At 36.5% G+C, this 25,477-nt stretch overlaps 1 protein-coding gene across 3 annotated transcripts in view; it reads left to right on the top strand.

Moving 5' to 3' along the window:
• LOC149080456 (uncharacterized) overlaps positions 1–25,477 on the top strand; it is a 1,573,269-nt gene that overhangs the window by 467,598 nt on the left and 1,080,194 nt on the right. For all 3 annotated transcript variants that reach the window (XM_089239569.1, XM_089239571.1, XM_089239572.1), the window contains exons 17-18: positions 2,037–2,135; positions 9,561–9,605. In XM_089239569.1, the coding sequence (XP_089095695.1) occupies positions 2,037–2,135; positions 9,561–9,605 (144 nt within the window). The remainder of the gene's footprint in view (positions 1–2,036; positions 2,136–9,560; positions 9,606–25,477) is intronic.

Below are 25,477 nucleotides of genomic sequence, written 5' to 3'. Positions count from 1 at the left end.
CACTTTAATAATACTTAAAACTCAGACATGAATGAATGAAATGCATGTCTGCGTTTTCAGTGTTACTAAAGTGTGCCATTATCCCGTACGTTACAACTGTTCGAACGCGGTTGCACGCTGGAATAACTTCGCAGGGCTGGCGTCGGCGCCTTTTATTCATTGTGAAGAAGATTTTCATACTGTTTCTTCTTCTTCCCCAGGTTACATTTGCATGCATGTGTGTGGTGTTCTTTTTCTACCGATAAATTTCAACAGGAATGCCGTTTCAACGTTTGCAGAGCGACCGTTTCGAAACCCGCTAGCGCGTTTGCGTTTCATGTTAGACCATGCATTCTTTGATGACAATTGTTTGTATTGGTGTGCTCTATCACCTCTTAAAGAGTTCCTCTCATCTTTTCTAAATCACCCTGTATAGACAGGCTACCCCAAATTGTCTGCACATCTGATATCTCTGTAACCGTTCACTTCTAAACATACCTTCAATTACAAAAAATTTTCAACTGACGTGCAGTTATTTCAAATCTCTAAATTTGTCTGAGGGGTCGTATACATGAAAAATAAAGAATTCAACTTTTTATACAGTCCCTGTGTGCTCAATAACCCAACTAGAAAGCTTTTGCTCTGTCTCGCCTGATGCCAACATGAAAAAATTCCACGTTTCTAAGTGCAATATTTACTGAGATATTCAAATTCACAATTGGAGGAAATTTGGAAAATAATGGCGTTAAATACGGGTAAAGCGGTTTTTCGCATTTATATAGGGCTGTTTCCCCCCACCCCCTTTCCTTCGTTTTTCGAATTTGAATATCTGAATGAATATTGCACTTAGAAAAGTGGATTTTTTTTTGTTGGCATCAAACGGGACAGGGCAAAAGATTTCTAATTGAGTTATTGAGCACACGGGGACACTGTATAAAAAGTTAAATTTTTTATTTTTTCATGTATAGGACCTCTCAAACAAATTTTGAGACTTTGAGAAGCAACTTCGTCATTTGAAAATTTTTTGTAATTGAAAATATGTTTCGGAAGTCAACGATTACAGAGATATCTGCTGTGCAAAAAATTTGGTACAGCCTGAATGAAAAGCCCTTGTTTCCCGTCCTCAACCGATTTTTATCAATGTCAACAATAATTGGACAGCTTTTATATAAAATGAACCAAGCCAGCAAAACTGAGAAAAAGCTATTTAAAGTTAATTTCGATTCAGTTATCTCTTCAGTTTGGTAGTTAGTTCAAGCGCACACAGACGGCGTCACAGCCTATGTGTCACTTGGTTCTATTTTGATAAAAAAAAAAATCCCATCTCTTTTTTTTTTTGAACAGTTCAGATGTCGGTATATCTCAAATATGTTAAAAATGGCGCTTGATTCATCTCATATAAAAGCCGTCCCAATTGGCGATTTCGCAATTCTTTGGCATTGTTGTTTGGTAAAAATATATGTAATATCTGTAATTTTCCCATATTGCCGATCCTGAGAGAAATTTTCCTGATTTTTTAAATTTTTCTTTACTTTGTACGCACAGAGTATCTTCATACTAAATGTAATGTTTCTGGGGTTGCTAGAAGTGTCTGGCATTTATGAAGATTGGTAAATCTGTCATTGTCAAATCAATGAAACTTTGAGTTCCAAATTCTCATGAACTACAGTTGATAGAAATGGGAAATTCAGAAATGTGTTTAAGTTTGCAGGAAGCTCTAGGTGCCAAGTTTCAGATGCATGAACAACTCCAATGTAGAGGATACGGGGTCTCACAAAAGTGCCTCGAGTTTCTTCCAGAAAAATGTGTTACGGCCGTGCTTGTTTCGCTCGACTTGGCACTGCAGTGCCCCCCAGATATATTTCAGCAACTCTTTGAGAAACTATTGAGATTCTTTTCAAGCATTTATCTTGAAACACTTAGTATACACTGTATTTGTGGTACTATAACGGGGGTATCCGTAAGACACACGATCAATGTATTCTATTTACTTTTATTGTATGCGGAAATGAGACACTAAAAAGAAAATTAGGAAATTGAATCAGAATTTTTTTCAGGGTGATTCTGGACCATATGGGCCGAAGGGTAGCCATGGTTTAGAAGGCCCACGAGGAGAACCAGGTAATCCGGGTATTCCTGGTGAACTTGGACTTATGGTAAGAATCCATCTTTGTAGTTTTTAGCTGTAGGTTTTTCCACCTGTTTGAAATGAAACTTTTCAGCAATGGGGGAACGATTCTGTTTCATATTGAAAATCGGTGTTAAAAAATGAAATGCTTCGATAACTTTATCTAAAACACAAATCTCTGATAATGTATCGTTGCAAGGACATAGTAAGTTGTAGTATTATGGTCTCCACATTGCATCCATAGCGTGCCAGTGAGAATGGGTGCGAAACAAAGTGCACGAAAAACCGAATCTCGTATCTAATTGTTATGGCGGGCTTCAATATTAGTGTAGGTAACAAATCTCTCTGAAGTGAATTTTTTTGCCGTGGTATACAGGGTGCATAGGTAACAGGGTGAACCATTAATCCTAGATGCATACTTCCAATTGAAAAATGTATCCAAATCACGTGTAGAGTACTCAGATATGACATTCATATTGAAAGGAGTTGTATAGTTATTAAAATATAGAAAAAAATGTAATACCTTTCCCATTGGCCCGAAAACCCAATTAGTTTTTGCCCTGTCCTTCCTGATGCTAACAATCTGCATTTCTAAGTTTAATATTCACTGAGATATTCGAATTCGAAAAACTGAGTAAATTTGGGAGGAACATCATTAAATGCGGGAAAACCGTTTTACCGTTAACCATTAAATGGCTGTCTCAAAAGTTTAGAGAAAGTTCAGATTTACAAAAATTACAGGCTTTTAATAGCCAATAGACTTTTCATTTTTTTTCTAACAAACTCAAACACAACTCCATGGATTCAATTTCACCCCTCCATGGATCTAATTAAATTCTGTAGGATTTCAACATCAATAGTGTACCATGCTTCCTCGATAGAGCTCTTCAAGTCATCAGCATTCGATTACTGTATTCTATTTGCAAACACATTTGTGGTAAGTATGTCCCATGCATTCCTGGTAGGATTCAAACAGCACCTCCTAGCGATAGAAGGCCTCTGCAGTGTTTGCCATAAAGGTCATTCAGACTACCTAGCAAGTTTGCCACATTTTGAAACACAGCATCCTATTTCGTTTCTCCTTATTTTATCGTAGAATCTTCCTGCCTGATTGGCTCAGAAATACCGCATAGTGATTGGATGTGGGGAATAGAAATCGCACAATTCTGAGCCCGATCATTTCTTTTCCTCACAACATTGATACTGGCACGAGCAGGGAATTTTTTTCCTGAATATTCTGAGGGAAAATGGACTACTTACTGACGTCACAAGCAGACTGCGGAGGCTTTCTATTTCTAGGAGGTGCTGATTCAAGTCAGGACTCATCGATGGCCAGTCTAAAAAACAGATACATTTCTTCTATTAAATATTTCTGCATATAAAGCTTGACAGAAACATACACTTATTACTGAAATGATTGTAATTCAGAGTAAATTTATCGACGCATTTTATAAGAGCAAAACAAAATAAACAAAGAGAACTAATGGAGGCATGGCTTTTAGTTCGTATTGGCTTTATAATAAAAAAAAAATTATCTTTCAGAGGGTGAAAGAATGAATCTCATAAAAATCTTCGTAAGAAGGAATCTTTTTAACATGACTGAATGAAGCAAATCAAAGGATATCATTTCTTAATTAACAGGATCACAACCGGGGGGGGGGGAGCAGGCGGATTTGTTGACACCATACGAAAAAAAAATTAGTTATTTTCACCTCCGTGATGTATCCTTCTACTATATACATCTAAGAGCGAAAAAAAAAATCTAAGGTAAAAAGAGAAATCTACTTCGTTCCTACTTTATTATATGTAAGTAGTACAGATAAGAGAGAGAGAGATAAGAACATAATAGATAAGTATATATATATATATATATTATACTTAAGTATACGACGCCTTCATATACGATCGAACCATCAGCCGTTTTGGTCCTCGCTGAGGTCCTACAAGGTTGCTGCACATAATCGTCTCTTCGTAAATGACCGCCAAACAGATTTAAAAAAAAAAGATTGCGTCGGAGACTTGGCATAGGAACCAAACAGAATTCCCCACGCTGAAAATGGGGAGACAAATGAGTATGAAAAATTAAATTTAAGGGAGAAATGATAAATTTCAATGATCGAATTTACTGTGGGAAATAGAAAGAAAGACGAGTGGAATTAGTTACAGTTCGTGAGCGAATACGATGTGAAATTCAATTAAACACTAATAATTTATAGCGATAATATTCATATTTACTGAAATGTTGACAATGAAAATCTTGTGTGTGTGTTTTTTTTGTGTGCATATTTTTGGTATCTAATCTCTTAAAGATCCAAAGACGATGGGTAAAAATAATAACGCTTGGAAAGTGAGCGTTTTTTTTTGGATCATGTTTGATTAACTTGGATATTTTTTTTATAAAAAGACTCTTCTCGAAGCAGCATAATTTGAACACTAGTGATTAATTAGCATCATCATCAACCACAAACGAACTATATCTTTTCAAACTTGAGGATTGAAAACAGCCAGAGAAAAATCTTGGTTAGTTTGGTGCCAAAATTGACATTTTCGCCGTAATTTGGTGACTTAATTTTTTCTCTTTTAAATTCATTTCTAATACAGCTTCATGTCCAAAGAGAAAATCGGGACAACATTTGATAAAATTTTTTATATAACGATATGGCGAATAATTTTCACGGAAGTTAAATATCGGTAGTGCTGCCATCTAGTATCGTCATCAACGTGAGTCACATGATCGACCATCTTGAGAAAATTTTTAAAAATTTATTTAAAAAAAAGGTTTGTGGAAAATAATTGAAAAACAGTAGATATGGTTCACAATATTCGCCCCCTTTTCACCAATAACTCCGTGGACGATCGTCGATCATAGGCACATGAAAATTAGGAGCGACGTATTTTTCTATACTTTAATATACGTACTATTATTTTTATATACTTATTTCATAAGGCAGTTGTCTAGCAAGTATATTTGGTTCAGTGGTTAGCACAGTGAGAGCACAAGATTTTATCAGTTGTCATGGGTTCGAATCCCGATAGGTCACTAAAATAGTTTTTTTTTCCAAATAAATAGGACCAACCGCGATTTTGAAAATATATCGGACATTTCCCAGGCGACAGGAAGTCTGGCTCGAAAGGTGTGAAATCCGGCAAAAAATGGAAGTCGGCCAAAAACGCGCGAAAACATTTCCGGAGGCGCCATCTAGTGGCGGAAATTGGCGTAAATCCCAATGAAGTGACCCCAAGACTCTCTTGTCGGTCATCCCCCGATGCGAATGCCATGAAAAACTTTCATTTCATTCCATTCGTTTGTAAAACGAATACAAATTTTGCAATGAAGAAAGATTTGCCATCTTTCTTCATGGCCTTACATACACCTCCCCAATATGATAAAAAATGGCGAGCATCTGTTTCTTATCACACTAATAGCCTCCTCATATATTTCATTTCAGTAATTGCGGTAGTGTCGACTACCCAGCTTCCCTCACATACTTGCTAACCATTGCTGGGACAATAACATACTAGTGAAAAAAAGGAAAAAACCCTGAAAAAACAAGTGACACAAAGTCACCACTCGAATCCCCATTCTTTTTTATTTATGCGTCATATTTCTGCCAAAATGCAGTATTTTTACAATTCAAATAGGTATTTCTTATCGTAAGAAGCTTATACATAGAAATATTAAATTACCTAGTATCCACAAAACACACACTGTCTGCACCAGGAGAGGTTTACACGCACTTGAAGAATTTCGTGTAAAGCACAATATAACCTAAAAAATTCTCTAGACAACAGCTGACAGCAGATGATGCAATAAATGCTGTCGGTGAGTCACCTACAGTTCCTGAATAGGTATGAAAAATTTTGAAACCGATTGTTCATTCATACGCTCCGAAGAAGCGCTTGCCCCAGTAGCACAACGATATAGCACAATATCTGGACCATATCATTATATATCGAAATTTCAGAGGAATATCCGATGTCATAACTATGATATAGAACGATCTCGTCCTATATGGTGCAAATTATTTATGATATCAATTGATCGAGTCTTTCATTTTTCATTCGAATATTCATTTGATTCCATGTGAATAATCTTTACTTTGAAGGACAACAACTTGGGACAATAAATGATTTTAATATAGTTTTAAATACATAGATCTATATCATGAACCTGACAAATATATATATCAGATTCAGGATAGAGACCTGATATACACTGCTCAAAACAATTAGGGGAGCAAGCAAAAAAGTGAAGAAAACCGTGCGAGACAGCCACGTATTGGCATACAATGGATAGTACACGCGTATCAATGCGCAATACAGAAAAAAGACGTCAAAAAATTTGGAATTAAGCTTTAATTCTTTGAAAATATGGAAAAAAACATGAAAAGATGATTTAGGGAAACAATTTGGTTACATGTAAACGATAAAAAAAAGTACTGTTTAGACATGAAGCATGAGTTTTAATAGAGCGTGTGGTCTCCTCGAACAGCTAAGACTGCTGCACACCTGTTTGCCATGGATGCGATGAGGTTATCGATCAGACTTTGGAGAATACTGTTCCACTCCTCAAGAAGTGCAATCTGCAAGCCTCGGACAGTAACAGGCGGCCTTGGTCGCGCAGCAATGCGTCGTCCGAGCATGTTCCAAACATGCTCGATTGGATTTAGGTCAGGAGAGCACGCTGGCCATTCCATACGCTGTATTGTTTCAGCTTCAAGCATGTTCTCCACCAGACGAGCTGTATGCGGTCGGGCATTATCATCCTTTAAAACAAAGGAATCTCCAATGGCTCCAGCGTAAGGGATGACATGAGGTCACAGTATCTCGTCTGCATAATTTCGGGCCGTCAAAGTGCCATTCCGAATGATATGCAGGTCCGTACGTCCGCCTATGCTGATTCCACCCCATACCATCCAACCAGCTCGTCTGTATTGTGACCTTTCACGAACGAATGCGGGGTTATTTCGAGTGCCCCTGTCCCTCCATACCAGAACACGTCGGGTGTCACACTCCACACTGAATCGGGACTCGTCAGTAAACAGCACTTGGCTCCAATCATGTTGCTCCCAATCTCGATGTTCAGCAGCCCATCTTCTTCGGGCCGCACGGTGGCGTGGGGTCAACGGAATGCAGACCATTGGCCTACGTGCATAGAACCCTCCCTCATGAAGCCGATTACGTACTGTTTGGCTGGACATCCTTCGTCCTGTTGCCAAGAGCAACCGTCTTTGCAGCTGCGTAGCATTCTCTGTTCTGTTTCGACGGGCTGTTAACCGTATATACCGGTCATCAGTTGCTGTAGTGGCGCGTGGCCGACCTTGCCCTGGTCGACGTCTAACATTTCCTGTTTCTTGGAATCGATTCCACAACCTTGCAACAACACTTCTGGCGACTCCAACAGCGTCCGCGACACTACGTTGTGTTTGCCCGGATTCCAGTCTGCCTATAACACGCCATGCCATGGATTCCGGTAAATCACGTTGTTGAGACATCCTCAAGTCACCTTGTCTCAAAAAAAAAATACTGCGCAATCGAATTTCACAGTTACGGCAGTAAAACAGACGTTTCTGCAACATCCCGATTTCTGCCCTTATCTCCTTTTTCTGGTTTTTGACGTCATGAACTTTTTTTGCAATGAAGTTTTCTTCTTCCGTTTCCTGCTAGGCTTTAAATTATGGATGATTCATTTTATGTTACTTATCGGTATACATCTTTGCGTAATTTTGTTAAAACCATGTGCTCTCCTAATTGTTTTGAGCAGTGTATATATCAGATACACAATATGCTGATGTATGAACATATTGTGTGACTTTAATTAAACATATTGCCTTCAAATAAAAATTTGAAGAAAATTTAAAGTCGACTCTACAATTTTTGTTCGAATGGAAATTAAAAGCATTTGAATGAATAATTGTTCTTATGAAATTTTGATTTTAATAGGATAAATTATGTTGATATATCAAAATCATTTCATCATTTATAATTGAATCCTTACTGTGTATGTTTTACATTGTAAATGTTGGTATTTTAGGAGGAGCAACAACTTATCCACCGTAACTTTAATTGCCATTTTATAATTGCACATAATTTTTTTTTTTAGAAAAATTTGCTCTTGTTTTTGTTGTACATGTGTGTGTTTATCTTAAAATTATTATTTTTTTCTTTGATGTTTTTATTTTTTTATCATACTTTGAGAATTTTACCTTTTTTTGTTTTGCATATTTTTTTATTTTGTATTTTTTGTTCTATTAGTATAAATTAATAATTTTAAATAAATAATTAATGTATTACAAAATAGATTAATTTGCTTTTCTTGTGGTTTTTTGTATTATATATAATTTCCTTAATTATAAATTTTTTTTTTTTTTTCAATTATCTGCCTCTAGCTAGATGATAAATATGTCTCACATTTTTTCTTTTGTAATTTTTGTGCATACATGAAAATGGATTGGAAATACAAGTAAAAACTATTACTTGTGAATTAATGTTATAATAGCAGCTTCCAGCAGTGCTGTTGTGGTGGGTTAGTAAGATACGGAGTCAGCGATAGGAAGAGTTCAAGGTAATGGGTTCAAACCCACCCCCCGGAAAGGTAGAGACTTTCTTTTTTTTTTTTAAATTTCGCCATCTCTTGAAAGGGCGCCATCTCTCGTCTAAAATTTGAAGTATTTACATATACCACATTCGCGATATAGATCTATTTATCTCTGACTATGCCTTTTTTAGCCAGAACGATATCGTGGCCCGATATAGATCAATATTGTAAACTAAAATTTTACGATATAGATCGATATCTTTGTGCTACTTGGGTTGCGTCCTAAAATCCGTGAAGGGCGCATAGTCGGAACCTTGGCACAAAGTCACCTCAGTTTACGGTATGTAACACCAGTGTTGAGTGTTGAGACACACAGAGTTTCAAGACATTTGAATTGGTGATGTTTGTAAAAATGTTCCTTATCTAACAAAAATCTTAGTTTTGATAAAAAAGCATTTTAGTGAAAAACATTAGCATGTGTAATGCCTGCTAGCAATTTATGTTAAAATATTTTAAGAATATTTTTAGTACAGGTAGAACCTTCCTTTTGTCCATACTTCACAATTTTATAATTAAATAATAAAATGAAACTTAAAAAATAATTAAATAATAAAAATAATAAAAAAAACGCGCTATTCACGTAAAGAGTTCACTGGGTGAATTCAAAATGAGTCTAAAAATGCGGGCGAAACGCCCGCAAATATGCGCTCGTGTGAAAAGGCATCCACTCCGTATGTAAGGGGCCTTAGCTAGCCACAGTTTACCTTCAATTTAAACTGTATAACACATTGTCACAAAACACCATTGCATCTAAATCCATCGTTTGCAATCAAAATTATAGTAATGAACAATTTATGAGTTTTGTTTTGGTTAAGAATTTTATATCCTACAAAAATAGATAAAATATTTTTTCAGGGACCTCCAGGTAAAGATGGAGCATCAGGAGAGAAAGGGTTAACTGTAAGTTGAAATATTGTTAAATTTATTTCTGTTTCGAATATTTTTGAATCAATTGTTTGTTTGCTTGTTTGTTTAGTTTTGCTTGAATGTTTGTTTAGCACTATGTGGCATCATCACCACATAAAGACGCGTAAACATTAGCGCGCGAATCATGCAATGAAAACATTTGCAATTGGTTGTTCAGTAATTTGCATGGTGATTTGAACTAGACCCACCTGGAATCGTTTTTTCAACGCACACAAAGGAAAGAAAGGAACCCAAAGGAAGTTTGTGCACCCACGAACGGATTAGAACCGCCACAAGTGGTCGTACGTTGCAAGATCGGCGCACTAATGTACACACAGGGTGTTCGTATAAACTGTTTCGAAAAAACTAGACCAGAATTTAACTTTTAAATTTTAAGCTGAAACTTTACTTTAACTTACGAAGAAATCATCTTGATTGGATCACTTATCACTCCCGACAACGCCTAAATTTGTCTGTCACACTGTAAAAAACAGTCTCTTCAAATTTACGTGGAGGGTGTCCTCAAGAGATTCAATTTTTTACCAGCTTTATCCATTTTCCGGTATTCCCTGAGGGTGCTTTAAACATCAAAGACCCTCTGGTCCCAGAAACACACCTTAGTCAAATTACAATATCCTTAAAAAATATATGTCATATATCCACTAAAGAGATCTTCAAATACTTTGATTCCTAATTTTTCACATTTATTAGAAATAAATGTGCGCTAGGTCAACGCTTAATAACCCGGAGGATTCACCTAATGGGATTTGGGAAGTGCCACAAAATTTTTTTGATACACTCCCATGTCCAAGCATTTTTCTCCACGTTAAGCACATTATGATAAAAACAATTTGTTTGCGCTAAACCACTTTACGATCAACGGACGTAACAACGCCAGTGTAGAATGAACTCAAACATGTTCACTCTGTTTGCTTTCTTCCCTACTGATCATCCCGAAGCTTTGGTGCAACCTTACAATTTTTTTCCCTTTTTGGTTTTTTGTGTACCCTGATAGTGATTTTTTCCTGATATATGAAGTATCTTTCTTATAAGAGTGAAAGAGAACAGGTAGGATGAGGGTGAAAAGAAATATAACTTTAAACAAATACAAATACAACGCCACAACAAGCAAAATGCCCAACGAGGTGGCTGAGAAAAAAATGCCCTTAAAAATATGGATGACATATATTTCCAAAATACAGCAACCCAATTAAAAATGCAATTAACACAAATTATAAACAATATATACACATGATAAAATATTATACAATGCCCATAAAGAATGCTTATGGTTGTCTAATTCTAAGTATGGATAGTTTCTCGATTTACCCCAACATGTTTATCGTATTTCTTTCTAAACGTGTCAATTGTGTTACAATTTACTACCTCCGGGGGTAAGCTATTCCATTTATTAACAACCTTATTAGAGAAAAATTCCCTGCGACACCATAACCTTGCATTGTCCCTCACCAATCGATACTGGTGTCCCCTTGTAAAAGCAGTCGATTGGCGGTGTAATAAAATTTCATGGTCCATCCTATCCATCCCACACTTCGATCATACCTCCTCGACACCTGCGTTCATCCAATGTAAACATATTCAAAAAATGAAGCCTCTCTTCATAACTCAAGCCCCGTGTGCCAATAAGGACACGCGTAGCTATTCTCTGCACCCCTTCAACCAAGTCTATGTCCCTCTGTAGGTATGGTCTCCAAAACCTTACAGCATACTCCAGTCCAGGACGAACTAAGCCTCGAAAAAGCGGAAGAATGACTTTAGGAGAACGCGAAGAGACCTTCTTGAAAATGAGACCAAGCATTCTATTCGCTTTTTTGACCGCCGCTGAACAATGTTCAAAAAACCTAAGCCGCTCGTCAATTAGAATTCCCAAATCGTTGACCCTAGTTGCATCGGGATAGTGATACCATTCAACTCGTAAGAGAACCGTGGGTTGTTCGAACCAAAATGAGCGGCCATGCACTTATCAACGATAAACGTCATGCTCCATTCATTTGCCCATGCTGCAATCCTGTTTAAGTTGGTCTGGAGAAACTCACTATCGCTTTGATTCCCGATTATCCCCATTAGCGTCACATCATCTTCGAATTTGCTAGTAATCCCATCGATACCATGATCGAGTTTATCGATAAAAAGTATGGAGCCAAGGACACTTCCTTGAGGAACTCCACTTGTGACGCCTGTCCAACCAGAGAATTCCCCGTTCACTATAACTCGTGGCGACCTATCTCTTAACCACGATTCTATCTAATTCAACAAGTTGCCCCCAATTCCAATCTCGTGTGAATGCTTCAAGAGTTTACCATGTTGGCCCGATCGAATGCCTCCTGGAAATCAAGGTAAACAACATCTACATTTCTGCTCTTACCCAAAGCCTTAGTCACGTGATCATAGAAGCAAAGGAGGTTAGTTACACATGACTTCCCCTTCCTGAACCCATGCTGATTATCCACTTACTGCCTTTGATGATAATTTCCAAAATTTTCGAGAGGGACCTCGTCAAACTCACTGGACGATAATTGGACACAGCTTCTCTATTACCCTTCTGAAATATCGGAACAACTTTAGCAAGTTTCTAATCCCTTGGGACGATAACCTCAGCAACACTACTCCTTCCTGAATATCTGTGCGACTGGCCCCAACAATTCATTAGCATATTCCCTGAGGACCCTGGGATAGATATCATCTGGTCCTGGTGTTTTGCTTGCACATACATTTCTTAGAAAATTTAGGACCTCTACGTCTTCTACTTGAATATCGTTGAGGGTTTTATTACCCCATGCAACATCCGTATATCGAATATCATTATCTCCATTAAAAACCAACGCGAAAAAGTCATTGATAGCATTACACATGGCTACATTGCTCGTTAACCTAGAGCCTCGTATCGAGAGCGGGGGAACCGTCCCCTTATATCCGTTATTGACATATCGAAGAAATGATTTTGGGTCAGAGCCAATGTTATCTGCCAACCTCTAGATTCAATTTCCTTTTTACTATCCCTTATCGCTATCTTCAACAGTCTTCTTTTATCAGTAAACAATGATAGGTCACCTCGTCCGCTTTTATACTCTCTGAATGCTCTTTTCTTTTCAAGATAAAGGTTCCGCACGCTATCCGTGAACCATAGAGGGTGCGATGCGGTGTTAGGTAAACCTAAATTTTCCTTTATCACCTTATCTTTTATACTATCTTACTCTTTTATTTTTGTTTCTTTTCCTTCCCTTTTCTAACGTACGTTTAGGTTAAGATACAAGGTTACTATATTTATTGCCGATTCGTCAAATAGAGAGCCTCCGAATTTCTTGCCAATTCTCTTGTAAGCGAAGGGGTCAATACTCTTAAGAGTCTCAGCAACATCGATAACAGCCTCGACTGATTCGTCCCTAACATTATCTAACCTGGAAGATTGCACGCCTAATGCATTTTGAAATGCATTAGGCGTTTGTGTATTTTTCGTGTATTTGCCTTATTCGTTTTGGTGACTTCTTAATATTATCTAACCTAGTGTGAACATTATTACCATCATTAAGATTATTACTCATCGCATGCAGCTCTAACAACAAAAAGCGGAGGCAGAAATGGGTCTTACCCGCGTCCCTATCGTCCAGCCAGGCCACAAGTAAATCCTCCGAAAAAACGACCACGTGCGAAAGGCGTAGCAGGAATTCGCAACTATATGGCTACAAGCATGCAACAGGATCAACCACATCAGCCCAGAGCCTCGATGTTGACGATGACTTTTATCAATTTTTCAATTCAATTTCAATTTTTATTAATATGTTAGATGAATAATAACAATACATTAGGTTAGTGAAAACCACCAAGGAGACACCAAGGTCCCAAACTCGTTGTTACAATGAAGTTAATTCAATAACATTTCAATTGTCATACAGTGTAAAATAGTCACTATTTACTGATTTTTGAGATTGAAAACAAAAAATCATGAAAAAAACATCCAAATAGGAGGGGGGGGGGGTGTTGGGGGGGATGTGATTACACAAACACATATAATACAAAAAGTACAAATATATATAAATAATGCAATAATGCAACGGTCACAGGGGGGTGCTTTAGTGATCATAAAAAAAAAGCTATAAATCAACATGTGATTATGTATGAATTAGACTGGCAGAGCAGAGTTGACAGCATGGGTATTTTAATGAATAATTCGACAGCTGGAGGTGAAAAGACAGTAATACACACACAACAGGGAGTGATTGAGATTCCGTGGATGAAATCAGAAATAATTTTCAATATTGAAAATTTGTAGCATGTGTTTTTTGAGGTTTTTTCTGAAAATTGAAAATGAGGGGGACTGTATGAGATCATTTGGAAAACTATTAAAAAATTTAGGAATGAGAAAGCTAAAATGTTTTTTGAGGATAGTTTTATGAACTAAAGGCATTGAGTAAATAAAATTGTGTCTACTAGATGTTCTTGACGAGTTCAGAGGTAAAGAGAATTGTTTTTTTTTAATTATAAGTATGGATGTCTTAAAGGAAGGATGTTTAATTGAAGAAATAGTTCATTTGTTGGAGTGATGTAATTGCTTGCCAAAATTCTAATAACTTTTTTTTGTAAAGAAATAATGGGTGCAATATTGGTGACATAATCACCTCCCCAGAGTGGCAGACCATAAAGTAAGTGTGAATGAAACATTGAATAATAATAGGTTAACAAGAAAGATCGGTTTACATATGGTTTCAGGTTGAAGAATTTGTATAAAATGAAACGAAGTTTTGATTTTAAATGATTACAATGAGATATCCATTTTAGATTTTGATCAATATAAATTTCCTAGATATTTTATAGAGGATATTTGTTGTATACGTTGACAGTCACATGAATTATTACTAGTACAATTTGGTTCATGGAAAATCGGTATTTATATTGTTGATAAGTGTTGGGTAGGCATCTCCTGAATAAAAAATTACAGTATCATCTGCAAACGTGATGATTTTACCATTGATATTTAAATTACATAGATCATTGATAAAAATTATAAATAATAATGGTCCTAAATTAGATCCTTGTGGGACTCCTTTGATTATCTTCATGGCCTTACTTAAACAATTATTGCATTTAACTTTTTGTGTTCTATTAGTGAGATAAGAATGGATAAAATTAAAAGTATTTCCTCTAATTCCATAGGAGTACAATTTTGAGAGCAAGATTTCATGATTCACGCTATCAAATGCTTTTCTTATGTCTAGAAAGATACCTATTGTTTTTCTAGATTGGTCAATATTCTTGTAGACATATTCAGAAAAGTTTAAAAGAGCAGATTCAGTATTTCTATTTGGTAGGAAACCATGTTGATTATTGGAGAAGAAATTATTGTTATTTAAAAAAGAATAAATCCTTGTTTTAATAAGTGTTTCAATTATTTTCGAGGTAGGTGACAATATTGAGATGGGCCTATAGTTGCTGAGGTTATTCTGATTACCATTTTTAACAATAGGAATAACTATGGCTGATTTGAGTGATTCAGGAAATTCACCCCTTTCAATGCAATTATTAATTAGGTCAGCCAATAATTGATACATGCATTCAGGAAAGCTCTTTAGAATTTTAGTAGTCAAGGTATCATAACAAGATGCAGTGTCTTTAAGAGATTTTGCTATTTTGTAGACTTCAGTTCGATCTGTGGGGGCCAGAAAAATTGATTTGTCACTGCGAGGAATATACTGCTCAAAATTTCCGTATTCGTGGGTTTGTTGTGTAATATTTATGAAATGGTTATTAAAATCATTAGTCAGTACATGCAAATTAGTTTCCGAAGGCAGAGTGTAGTTTTTTTTATCATATCCAAGTATTTTGTTAATTAGTTTCCAACGTTCGGATGATGTAGAGCAATTCGAAAAACAAGTAGAGTAAAGTAATAATTTTTTTTTGTCGCTCTAATTTGTTTTTTGAGATATGTTGCGACGTTTTTGTAAGCATTCTTGACTATTATGTCAAATGGGTATTTTTTTGTTTTCAAAAAAAGTTTTTGTTTAATCTTGGTTAAGTCAACTATGTCAGAGGTAATCCAAGGTTTATTTTTTTTAATTTTTCGGTTTGATCTGTAAGTATGATGTATGATTGTTAATTATGGTTTCAAGTTTAACCATGAATTCATCAAAAACCAATCCTGGATTTTCGTTTGTAAAAACAAAGTTATAATGTTGAAGATAGGTTGCGATTCCAGATAAGTCAATTTTTTTAAAGCGTTTCCTGTCAGTATCATCAGTTCTTGGATTAATCAATAAAAACTTGAGTTTACATGAAATTGGATAATGATCGGTCAAATCTGTAGTAAATATAGATGAAGAAATTTCCTTGATTCTAAATGAGTTACGAATAAAAATATGATCAATACAGGAGTTAGAGAGAGGTCTTGTTATTTTGAAAATTAAAGGGGTAAATCCATGACTGAATAGCATGTCCTGATAATCTGAGTGGGTACCAGAATCAGCTTTAAGGATGTCAATATTTATATCACCAATTAGTAAAACATCTCTATATATGATATTTTTAAAAAGTGAATCAAGTTCTTAAATACCTTTGAGTTTGCGGGAATGAATGTGATCTGTACAAGCTGAAGATGGTAAATTTTAATGTAGGCTCTTGAATAACTATCAATTCACCTGTTTGCATTACTATAGAATCAAGTTCGAAAAACTGAAGGGATTTTTTTGTATAAACGAAAATTCCGCCTGAACTATTATAATCTCTGCATCTCGTAAATAAATTATAATTTGGCAATCTATAGTGATCAACCTCATCCTCAAAAACCCAAACCTCAGACAATACAAGAATATCAATATAATCCATAGATTCATTCAATAGGATCATCAGCTTATCAAAATTTGCTCTTATGCTACGAATGTTGAAGTGAACAATGTTAATATCATAAAATTTATCATAATCATGCATATTTTGGGTATGAAGAAAATTAATGAACTCCTCCAGAGTGCCAAGATCAGAGAATTTTATGCTAGATATTCCAAGAAAATGTAGTTTTATATATAATAACTACCAGCACCCCGGAGGAAACATCAATTTCTACACCCAATTTAAAAATTAAAATGTTATCATGCAGAAAAACGTAGCACAAGTGTACAATTTTAATTGGAAATTTAATGAATTTTAAGTTAGATACTGTAATATTCACATAATATACTAGCAAACAATTGTAAACGATTGGGTATATTTTAGAAATTTGCATATTAATTTTCCAAATTATTTTTTTAATAGAAGGTAAATAAAATCGGGAAGACCCCAGAGTGCACATTTCAGTTGGAGTTCATACATGCTAAATAATAATGTGATTTAAATCATCAATATGATTGATTTTGTACACTCCGGTGTCCTTCGATTTTCTCAAGTATATTTTTCCATTTCGTGACCAGCAAAATTTGAAATCATTTTCCGTTTTGAATTTTTTAGCAAAATACAGTACCTGTTTCGTATAAGGTGCAAGATGCTCATTAAAATAAACATTGCTGGGTCTGAGGTGTTCATTAAGTTGTGATGCACACAATTTCAGTTTGCGTGTGGCGTTAAATAATATATCACGTTTTTCCTTTGATTTGAATTGTACGATAATGGGTTTGATTTTATCCTTTCTTGTCATTGGAACACGGTGGATGGTATTGATATCAGGCTCTAAATCAAGATGATCCAGTTTCGTTAAAATTGTGGATTTGATGCTTTGTATGTCCTCATTCTCTGATTCAGGGAGGCCAAGAATCTCAATGTTAGTTCGCCGTGAATATTGTTGCAGATCAGCGATGTCTACCTGGAGATGGCGGATATGTGATCTCATTGTGGCGTTCTCAGTCTCTAAAAATGATTGCTTATCTTGATATTTGATTAGATCAGATTGTTGTTGCTCCACCATTTACCTCAGTAAGACCAATTCTTGTGATTGTGCTGTTATTGTCTGCGACAATAGGCTCGTGATTGATTTTACATGATTCTCGAAGATAGTGGATATACACGAAACAATTTTTGCCGATTCAGGTGATAGAGAGCCAACAATTTCGCTTACTGAGTCCGGGATATTGATATTGCAGTATTGTAGATCTAGGCTGTTATCAGCTGTCACATTGGGAGTACCTGCAGTTTCTGACAAATTCCCAGTAGTTTGTTCATTCGTCTCAGGTTCTGGAGTCGAAGGAGTTATCAATGAGTTCGCATTCTGTCGAAGTGAAACACATTTAAAACACATCCAGTTGTCTCTACGTGTTTTAGCAAACCTACGGAAACCCTTTTCACTATATCCGGCACAGAAAAAATGAAAGCATTCCTCACAATTACAACATGCTAACTTATCATCCTCGTTTTTAATCGGTTCATTACAACGAAAGCATTTCGGCCAGTCACTTGCAGAGTTCATGTTGATTATCTTAAATCCAATAGTGAACCATAGCCCAAGCACGGAAAGTGTTTAGAAAAAATTAAGAGAGTGATAATAAATATACTCATCAAGACAAACAATGTTTACGATAGGACCTATGGCGGCATTCCACTCAGAGGGTCAGAAAAGCGTAAAGCGTTTGTGTTGAAGTTAAGTTACACAGTTTTCTTCGATTTTTCCCGGAAACGTTAATCTCTGGCCATCGGGAGGAAGGGATCTGTACCGTTTTAACGGCGGTATAAAATATTCAATTTATACGATTACAATTTAATATAATTTTTCTTGATTTTTTTCTGTAAAGTTTTTCTTTGGCTTTCCTGACAAGGGATCTGTGGATGGACGATATAAAATGTTACATTTTCATCAAATTAAAATTAATTCGTCAAAAAAAATCACAACTGAATTTAAGCGGGTAATTATTTCCTGTTGGAATTTCAAATCGGATACGGACAACAACATTTTACCTCTTTCGGACGCTTTTCGTAGAATACCTTTTATGTGTTACTGTAAACAAAACGGCATAAATCGGTAATTGCGCATAATCGCCGGATTTATATCGGTTAGTATGCATAATCACCGATAAAAACGGATGAAATTATTGTGCATAATAACCGGCGATTATGCATAATCATCAGATTCATCACAATTACTGTATTTTATACATGGCACCAAAGTGTAAATGTTGTCAAAATTAGTGCTCAATGATAACAATTCTGAAAAATGCCCCGCGACGTAAAAAATTTTGGAACCAGTTTTCTATCACTTTGGTCCTTCCCCACGAAATGAAAGTGATCCCCCCTTCGAATGAAATTTCTGGCTACGGGCCTGATGAGACACATAACGTCAATTATTTCACCACTGACCTAAGCTCCCAAAGCTGAAGTAAATTGCTATCCAAAGAATTCTCGTAATTTTGGTAGATTGTAAAAACCGTGTCACTAAGTTTTATTGCACATTTAGGCTAACCAAATTTCTTCGAGAAAAGTACCGGAACTCAGGATTTCAAATACGGGTAAAATACGGAACATCGCCAATCATCGCCATAAATGACGCCGAATGTAAGCAAAGTTGAAAACTTTTGCAGAAATCCCTTAAAAAACAACAATGGCAGGAAACAAAGCATTACTCTGAGAGAATTGCAGTGGACAAAAATGGATTCCACGAAGTACATTTAAAATAACGAAATAAAACGTTTGAAGGGGCAAACGATTAAATGAACGTTTAGTATTTGCCGTCTTGCAGTGGAGTATTTCTGGAGCTAGCGTTTTACTGTGGAAGTATTGGTTCGAACCCCGATTCGGGCATGGATGTTTATTAACATTAAAAAATTCCCTGGACATATCATACAAGATCTCTTGAACATATTTGAGGATCACTTTATCAAGAAAGTAAAAAAACCATGACATATGTGAGGTGAATATTCTTATTTATAGTTGTAATTATAGTGATAAAGTAAAGAGCCAAAAAAACTGGTACAGGCATGCGTATGCGAATAAAGAGATATGGAACCAATCAGAGTACGACGCTGAGCTCGTTAACGCCTATATAACACAACAATTGTCTGGCATAGTTGTTAGATCGGTTACTGCTGCTACAATGGCAGGTTATCGAGATTTAAGTGAGTTTGAACGTGGTGTCGGCGCACGAAAGATGGGGCATAGCATCTCCGAGGTAGCGATGAAATTTGGATTTTCACGTACGACCATTTCACGAGTGTGCCGTGAATATCGGGAATCCTGTAAAAAATGAAATCTACGACATCGCTGCGGCCGGAAAAAGATCATGCAAGAACGGGACCAATGACGACTGACGAGAATCATTAAACGTGACAGACGTGCAACCCTTCCGCAAATTGCTGCATATTTCAATGCTGGGCCATCAACAAGTGTCAGCGTGCGAACCATTCAACGAAACATCATCGATATGGGCTTTCGGAGCCGAAGGCCCACTCGTGTACCCTTGATGACTGCACGACACAAAGCTTCACGCCTCGCCTGGGCCCGACAACACCGACATTGGACTGTTCAGGACTGGAAACACGTTGCCTGGTCTGACTAGTCTCGGTTCCAATTGCTTTGAGTTGATGGACATGTACGGGTATGGAGACAACCTCATGAATCCATGGACCCTACATGTCAACAGGGGACTGTTCAATCTGGTGGAGGCTCTGTGATGGTATGCGGCGTGTGCGGTTGGCGTGATATGGGACCTCTGATACGTTTAGATACGACTCTGTCAGGTGACAAGTACGTAAGCATCCTGTCAGATCACCTGCACCCATTCATGTCCATTGTGCATTCCGACGGACTTGGACAATTTCAGCAGGACAATGCGACACCTAGTGGCTAAAAAAACCGATAATTTTTCATTTCAAAATAATTTAAGCCCTCATCAAACCTCTTTGAAAAAAAGTTAGTTATAAAAACTTATATACAATGTATGTGTATACAATATGTATATACAATACAGCATCGGACTGCATTATAATACAGCATGCGATGTACTAAAATCAGCATTGTATGGGCAGTGCACCACAATAACGAACGAAGCATAATAGCAATACCCACTGCATTAGAATAAGCAATACAGTGCACAGCAATAAGCAAAACAGCACAATACGCAATGTATTACAATAAGCAATACAGCACAATACACAATGTACCACAATACGGAATAAGCACTGCATTATAATAAGCAATACAGCATGCAATGCACCACAATATTCAATGCACCACAATCACAGCAATGCACTATATTGCAGTGCACTACAATAAGGCCTACAGCACAATAAGCAGTAGACACGGCATTATAACAAGGAATACGAAACACGATGTACAATGCATACAATACGCAATGCACCACCATCAGCGGTGCACCACAATACGTAATGTACCATACAATGCGCATGCTGCATTGATGCATAACAATACGCAATGCACCACATACGCCATATTGCAGTGCACCACACAATAACCAGTAGGCACGACAATATAATAAGCAATACTGCACACGATGTACGTACAACACACAATGTAGCACAAAACGCAATACACAACAATACGCAATACGTACTGCATTATAATAAACAATACAGTACGCGATGCACTACATCACGTAATGCATAACAATACGCGATGCACTACATCACGTAATGCATAACAATACGCGATGCACTACATCACGTAATGCATAACAATACGCGATGCACTACATCACGTAATGCATAACAATACGCGATGCACTACATCACGTAATGCATAACAATACGCGATGCACTACATCACGTAATGCATAACAATACGCGATGCACTACATCACGTAATGCATAACAATACGCAATACACACCATAATAAGCAATACAGCTCAATACGCAATAAAGCACTATACATCGCAATAAGCACCACAATACGCTATAACCACTGAAACACAATAAGCAAGCGATACACTATAATGCATAACAATTAGCAACGGACCACAACCAGCAATGCACCACAATCAGCAATGCAGCACAATACATATAACTATATGCACAATACAGTACAATACGTGATGCATCACATAAGCAAAGCACCATAATAAGCAATGCATTAGAATAAGCAATACAGCACGCGGTGCATTATAATACGCGATGCACCAAAAATAGCAATGTACCACCATTACGTACATAATGCACCTCCATCGGCAATACAGGACAGTGCTTATTGCACCCCCATCGGCAATACAGCACAATAAGCAATGCGCCACCACAGGCAATACAGCACAATAATTAGTGCACCACCATATTCAAAGCCCCGCAATAAGCAATGCACCACTATATTCAATGCACAATACGTAATAATACACCACAATAAGCAAAACAACACAATGCGTAATTTACCCCAATCGGCAATACAGCACAATAACAAATACACCACCACCGTAGGCAATACAGCACATTAAGCAATGCACCACAATATGCAGTGCACCACAATACGCAATGAACCACAATACACCATAAGTATTACATTAGAATAGCAATATGGCACGTGATTCAATAAAATACGTAATGCATAACAATGCGCAATTGGCCAATATTTACAGTGCACCACAATACCTCATGCACCGAAATACCGCATAATATGCGATGCATCGCACTAAACAAAGCATAATACGCAATGAGCCACAATAATCCATAAGCATTGCATTACAATAAGCATTGCATTACAATAAGCAATGCAACACTCAGTGCACTACAACACGTAAAGCATCACAATCAGTAATGTAGTAATGTGTGTAATCAGTAATATTGTACACCACATATAAGCAATGCAGCATAGTATGAGATGCATCGCAATAAGCGAAGCACTATAAAAAGCACTATAGTACGCAATGCACCACAATACGCATTAAACGCGACATTACAATGAGCAATACAGCACGCGATGCACTACAATATGCAATGCACCGCAATCAGTAATGCACCATTATTTTTGCAGTGCCACAATAAGCAATGCAGCACAATGCGCAATGAGAAGCAAGTATTCATCCTCGACTCAAAATGAAACCTGTCAATTTCCCCATAAAGAGATCTGTGCAATGCCCCACCCTGGGTACCCGGACCCTGTGTGTTGGGAGCACTGGTGATGTATACATACCTCTGGGTACATACACAAAACTTCATCCCTACAGGTTAAACGGTTCCCGATGTCCTCAGGAGTTAAATTGCGACTTCCGTAACGCAAAAACGTAACAGATTTCCGTCACCCATTTCCGTAACATAAAATCGTCACTAATTTCGGTTGCTTAGAAACGGGCCTTTTTCGAGTTTGTGATTTTATATTATAGAGTAGATATATATTTTAGAATAACGATCTGAATAAAAAAGGTAGAACCTTAGGGAGTGATGTGAGGTCAGAGTTGTGACAAATTTCACAAAAAAATTTTCCGAACGATACAATCCCTCTTTGAAAAAAATCCCATCACGGAGTGTTGTGACGTCGTGGTATTGGTGAAAACGATAATTTGGAAAGACGTATACAAAAATAAAGTGGTGATTATTGCTATTCAAATATTTTTTTGCGTAAGATATAAAGTCTTGTTACATGCATTTTTACTAGCTGGTTTATGAACGAGTCCCCTCTTGTGGAAAAATCGCATTACTTGGTTGAAAGTCAGATTTGAACATGGGGATAAAAACACTTCCAAATTTCCAAACGATAATTTTGGAATGACGCCCTCTTTGAAAAAAAATCTCATCACTTAAGATAGAAAAAAGAAATTCCAAAAAACGATGATTTAATGAAGAACCTTTTTATAGAATAACAACTTGGAACCTTAGAAAATGTGACATAAAAATTTAATTTAGGAACGACTTGCATCGTAGTGGCTAAAAAACCGATAATTTTTTATTTCAAAATAATTTAAGCCCTCATCAAACCTCTTTGAAAAAAAGTTAGTTATGAAAACGTTAATTTAAAAGAAAGATCTTTCTAAATCCTATCACGGAGTGTTATGAAATCATCGCTGAGACTTGGGGAAAACTTTTTAGTGTGACATGAAAAAGTTTAATTCAAGAACGACACCACACGACTAGCAGTGGCTAAAAATAAAAACGATAATTTTGGGAAATTTTTATTTCAAAATAATTTTGCCCTCTTAGAATAACGACGGAAAAAAAATTAAGTTAAAGAACGATAATTTGTGAAAAATCCCTAACGAGATGGTTGAAATAAAGTAGAAACGATAATTTAAGAACAATCCCTAGTAAAAATTTAAATATCTAGTTTGATAACGCAACCCCTTCAGGATGACGTCATAGACTGAAAAAATCTCTTATCATTACAGCTACGCTAGGGTTGCTCGGGTGCGGGTGCTCCGGCTGCTCTTTGGGGGATGGCTGCGGTGGGGCAGAACGCTCAAAATGCCTCTACTATGGTGTCAATTATCTCCAGCACTACTTCAGACATTAGTCGAGTCCATGCCACGTCGTGTTGCGGCACTTGCTGCTCGCGGAGGCCCTACACGATATTAGGCAGGTGTACCAGTTTTTTTGGCTCTACAGTGTATGTACATAAAAAATACAACACACCATAAAAAAAGTATTAACCGACTGACGGTCCTGCCCGTATATGTACGTGTGAAGTTGATGCCTTCCAAACGGTCTAGGCCGTATTTTTACGTGTGAACTTTTCGACTTCCAAATGGTCCTGGGGGTCTATTACGCTCATGTCGTTATGCCCGCGTTTCAAACATGTTTGGGGTTTGCGGTGCATTGTGGGATAGATTTACGTCACCATCGCTAAAGGTTGATTTTTCTCACATCGTTACTAGCGATTTTCGCTATAGACATCGCTACGTGAAACGTTAACTAACGAGAACCGGAGACCACTCGTTATGTTCGCGTTACGGAAATAAACATGGCCGCTCGCGCGTACATTTTTCGATGGTGAGAGCAACGGAGACAAATTAGTTAGAATTGGAAATTATTCATTCATTATTAATTTATCAAGTTGTTCATTATAATGAATAATAATTCTCTGAATTACATTACTTAATTTAGTAACATGATTTAGAGACAGCATTATCGTTTAAAATGTTATCTGTACACATACTGATTGGAAAAAATTATTCATAGTGGTAAATCGTTATAAATTATTATACTCGGTACAAAGATAAATCACTCTACACAACGTTATTATTATTTTTAATCTTGTATGGAAATGTCTTTATTCTAATCTTAAACTCATCTCAATATAAGAATATTATTTAACTGGTAAATCTCTCTATCGCGATGTTTTCAAGACATTTTGAAATTTGCTCAATATTTTTTTTACATCTCGTTCAAAATCGACGTCAATATATATTTAAACGTCTCCAGATTTTCCCCTTCTTAATTCGTTTAATAACATTGATATTTTGTAATATGAATTAAGTGTTGCTACTTTCTGTGCAGTACACAGAAGCGTAATGCAGTAAACACCATTACACACACACTATACTCTGTACACTATAAAAAATCAAAGTAAATTTTATTAATCAACAAATAAATTTTTTCTAATCCTTGAGTGCATTTTCTGATCGGAGTATAAAAAAGATGTCAACAACAGTGTAAATTTGGTGGTACTTCATTTTCATGTGTGAAACAAGAAAACCAATTTTCTAATTAATGATGTAAATAAAAGGTTACTTGTTCTTGATTTTGACTTAATATCAAGACGGTAGATAAATGTGTTAAAAACATGGTAAGATATATTTTTGATAGTCGTTTTGGAAATTCATAACATCATTGAACTTCAATAGAAAATCATTTTTTAAACGTAATAATTTAGAAAATTTCCCCGCGCCAGTATCATGTGCGTCATAGCCTACCTTTTTCTCAAATATTTGATGAAAATAAAAAAAATCCGGATGAATTAAAAAAAATGCAGCTTAGAAAATTAGGGACAACCAACACACACTAAC

Source organism: Pholcus phalangioides, unplaced genomic scaffold, assembly GCF_987345545.1.
Source record: "Pholcus phalangioides strain wild (caught in Gottingen) unplaced genomic scaffold, Ppha-v1.0 ptg000011l_1, whole genome shotgun sequence".
Taxonomy (NCBI): domain Eukaryota; kingdom Metazoa; phylum Arthropoda; class Arachnida; order Araneae; family Pholcidae; genus Pholcus; species Pholcus phalangioides.
This window is presented reverse-complemented; position numbering and strand designations above follow the sequence as displayed.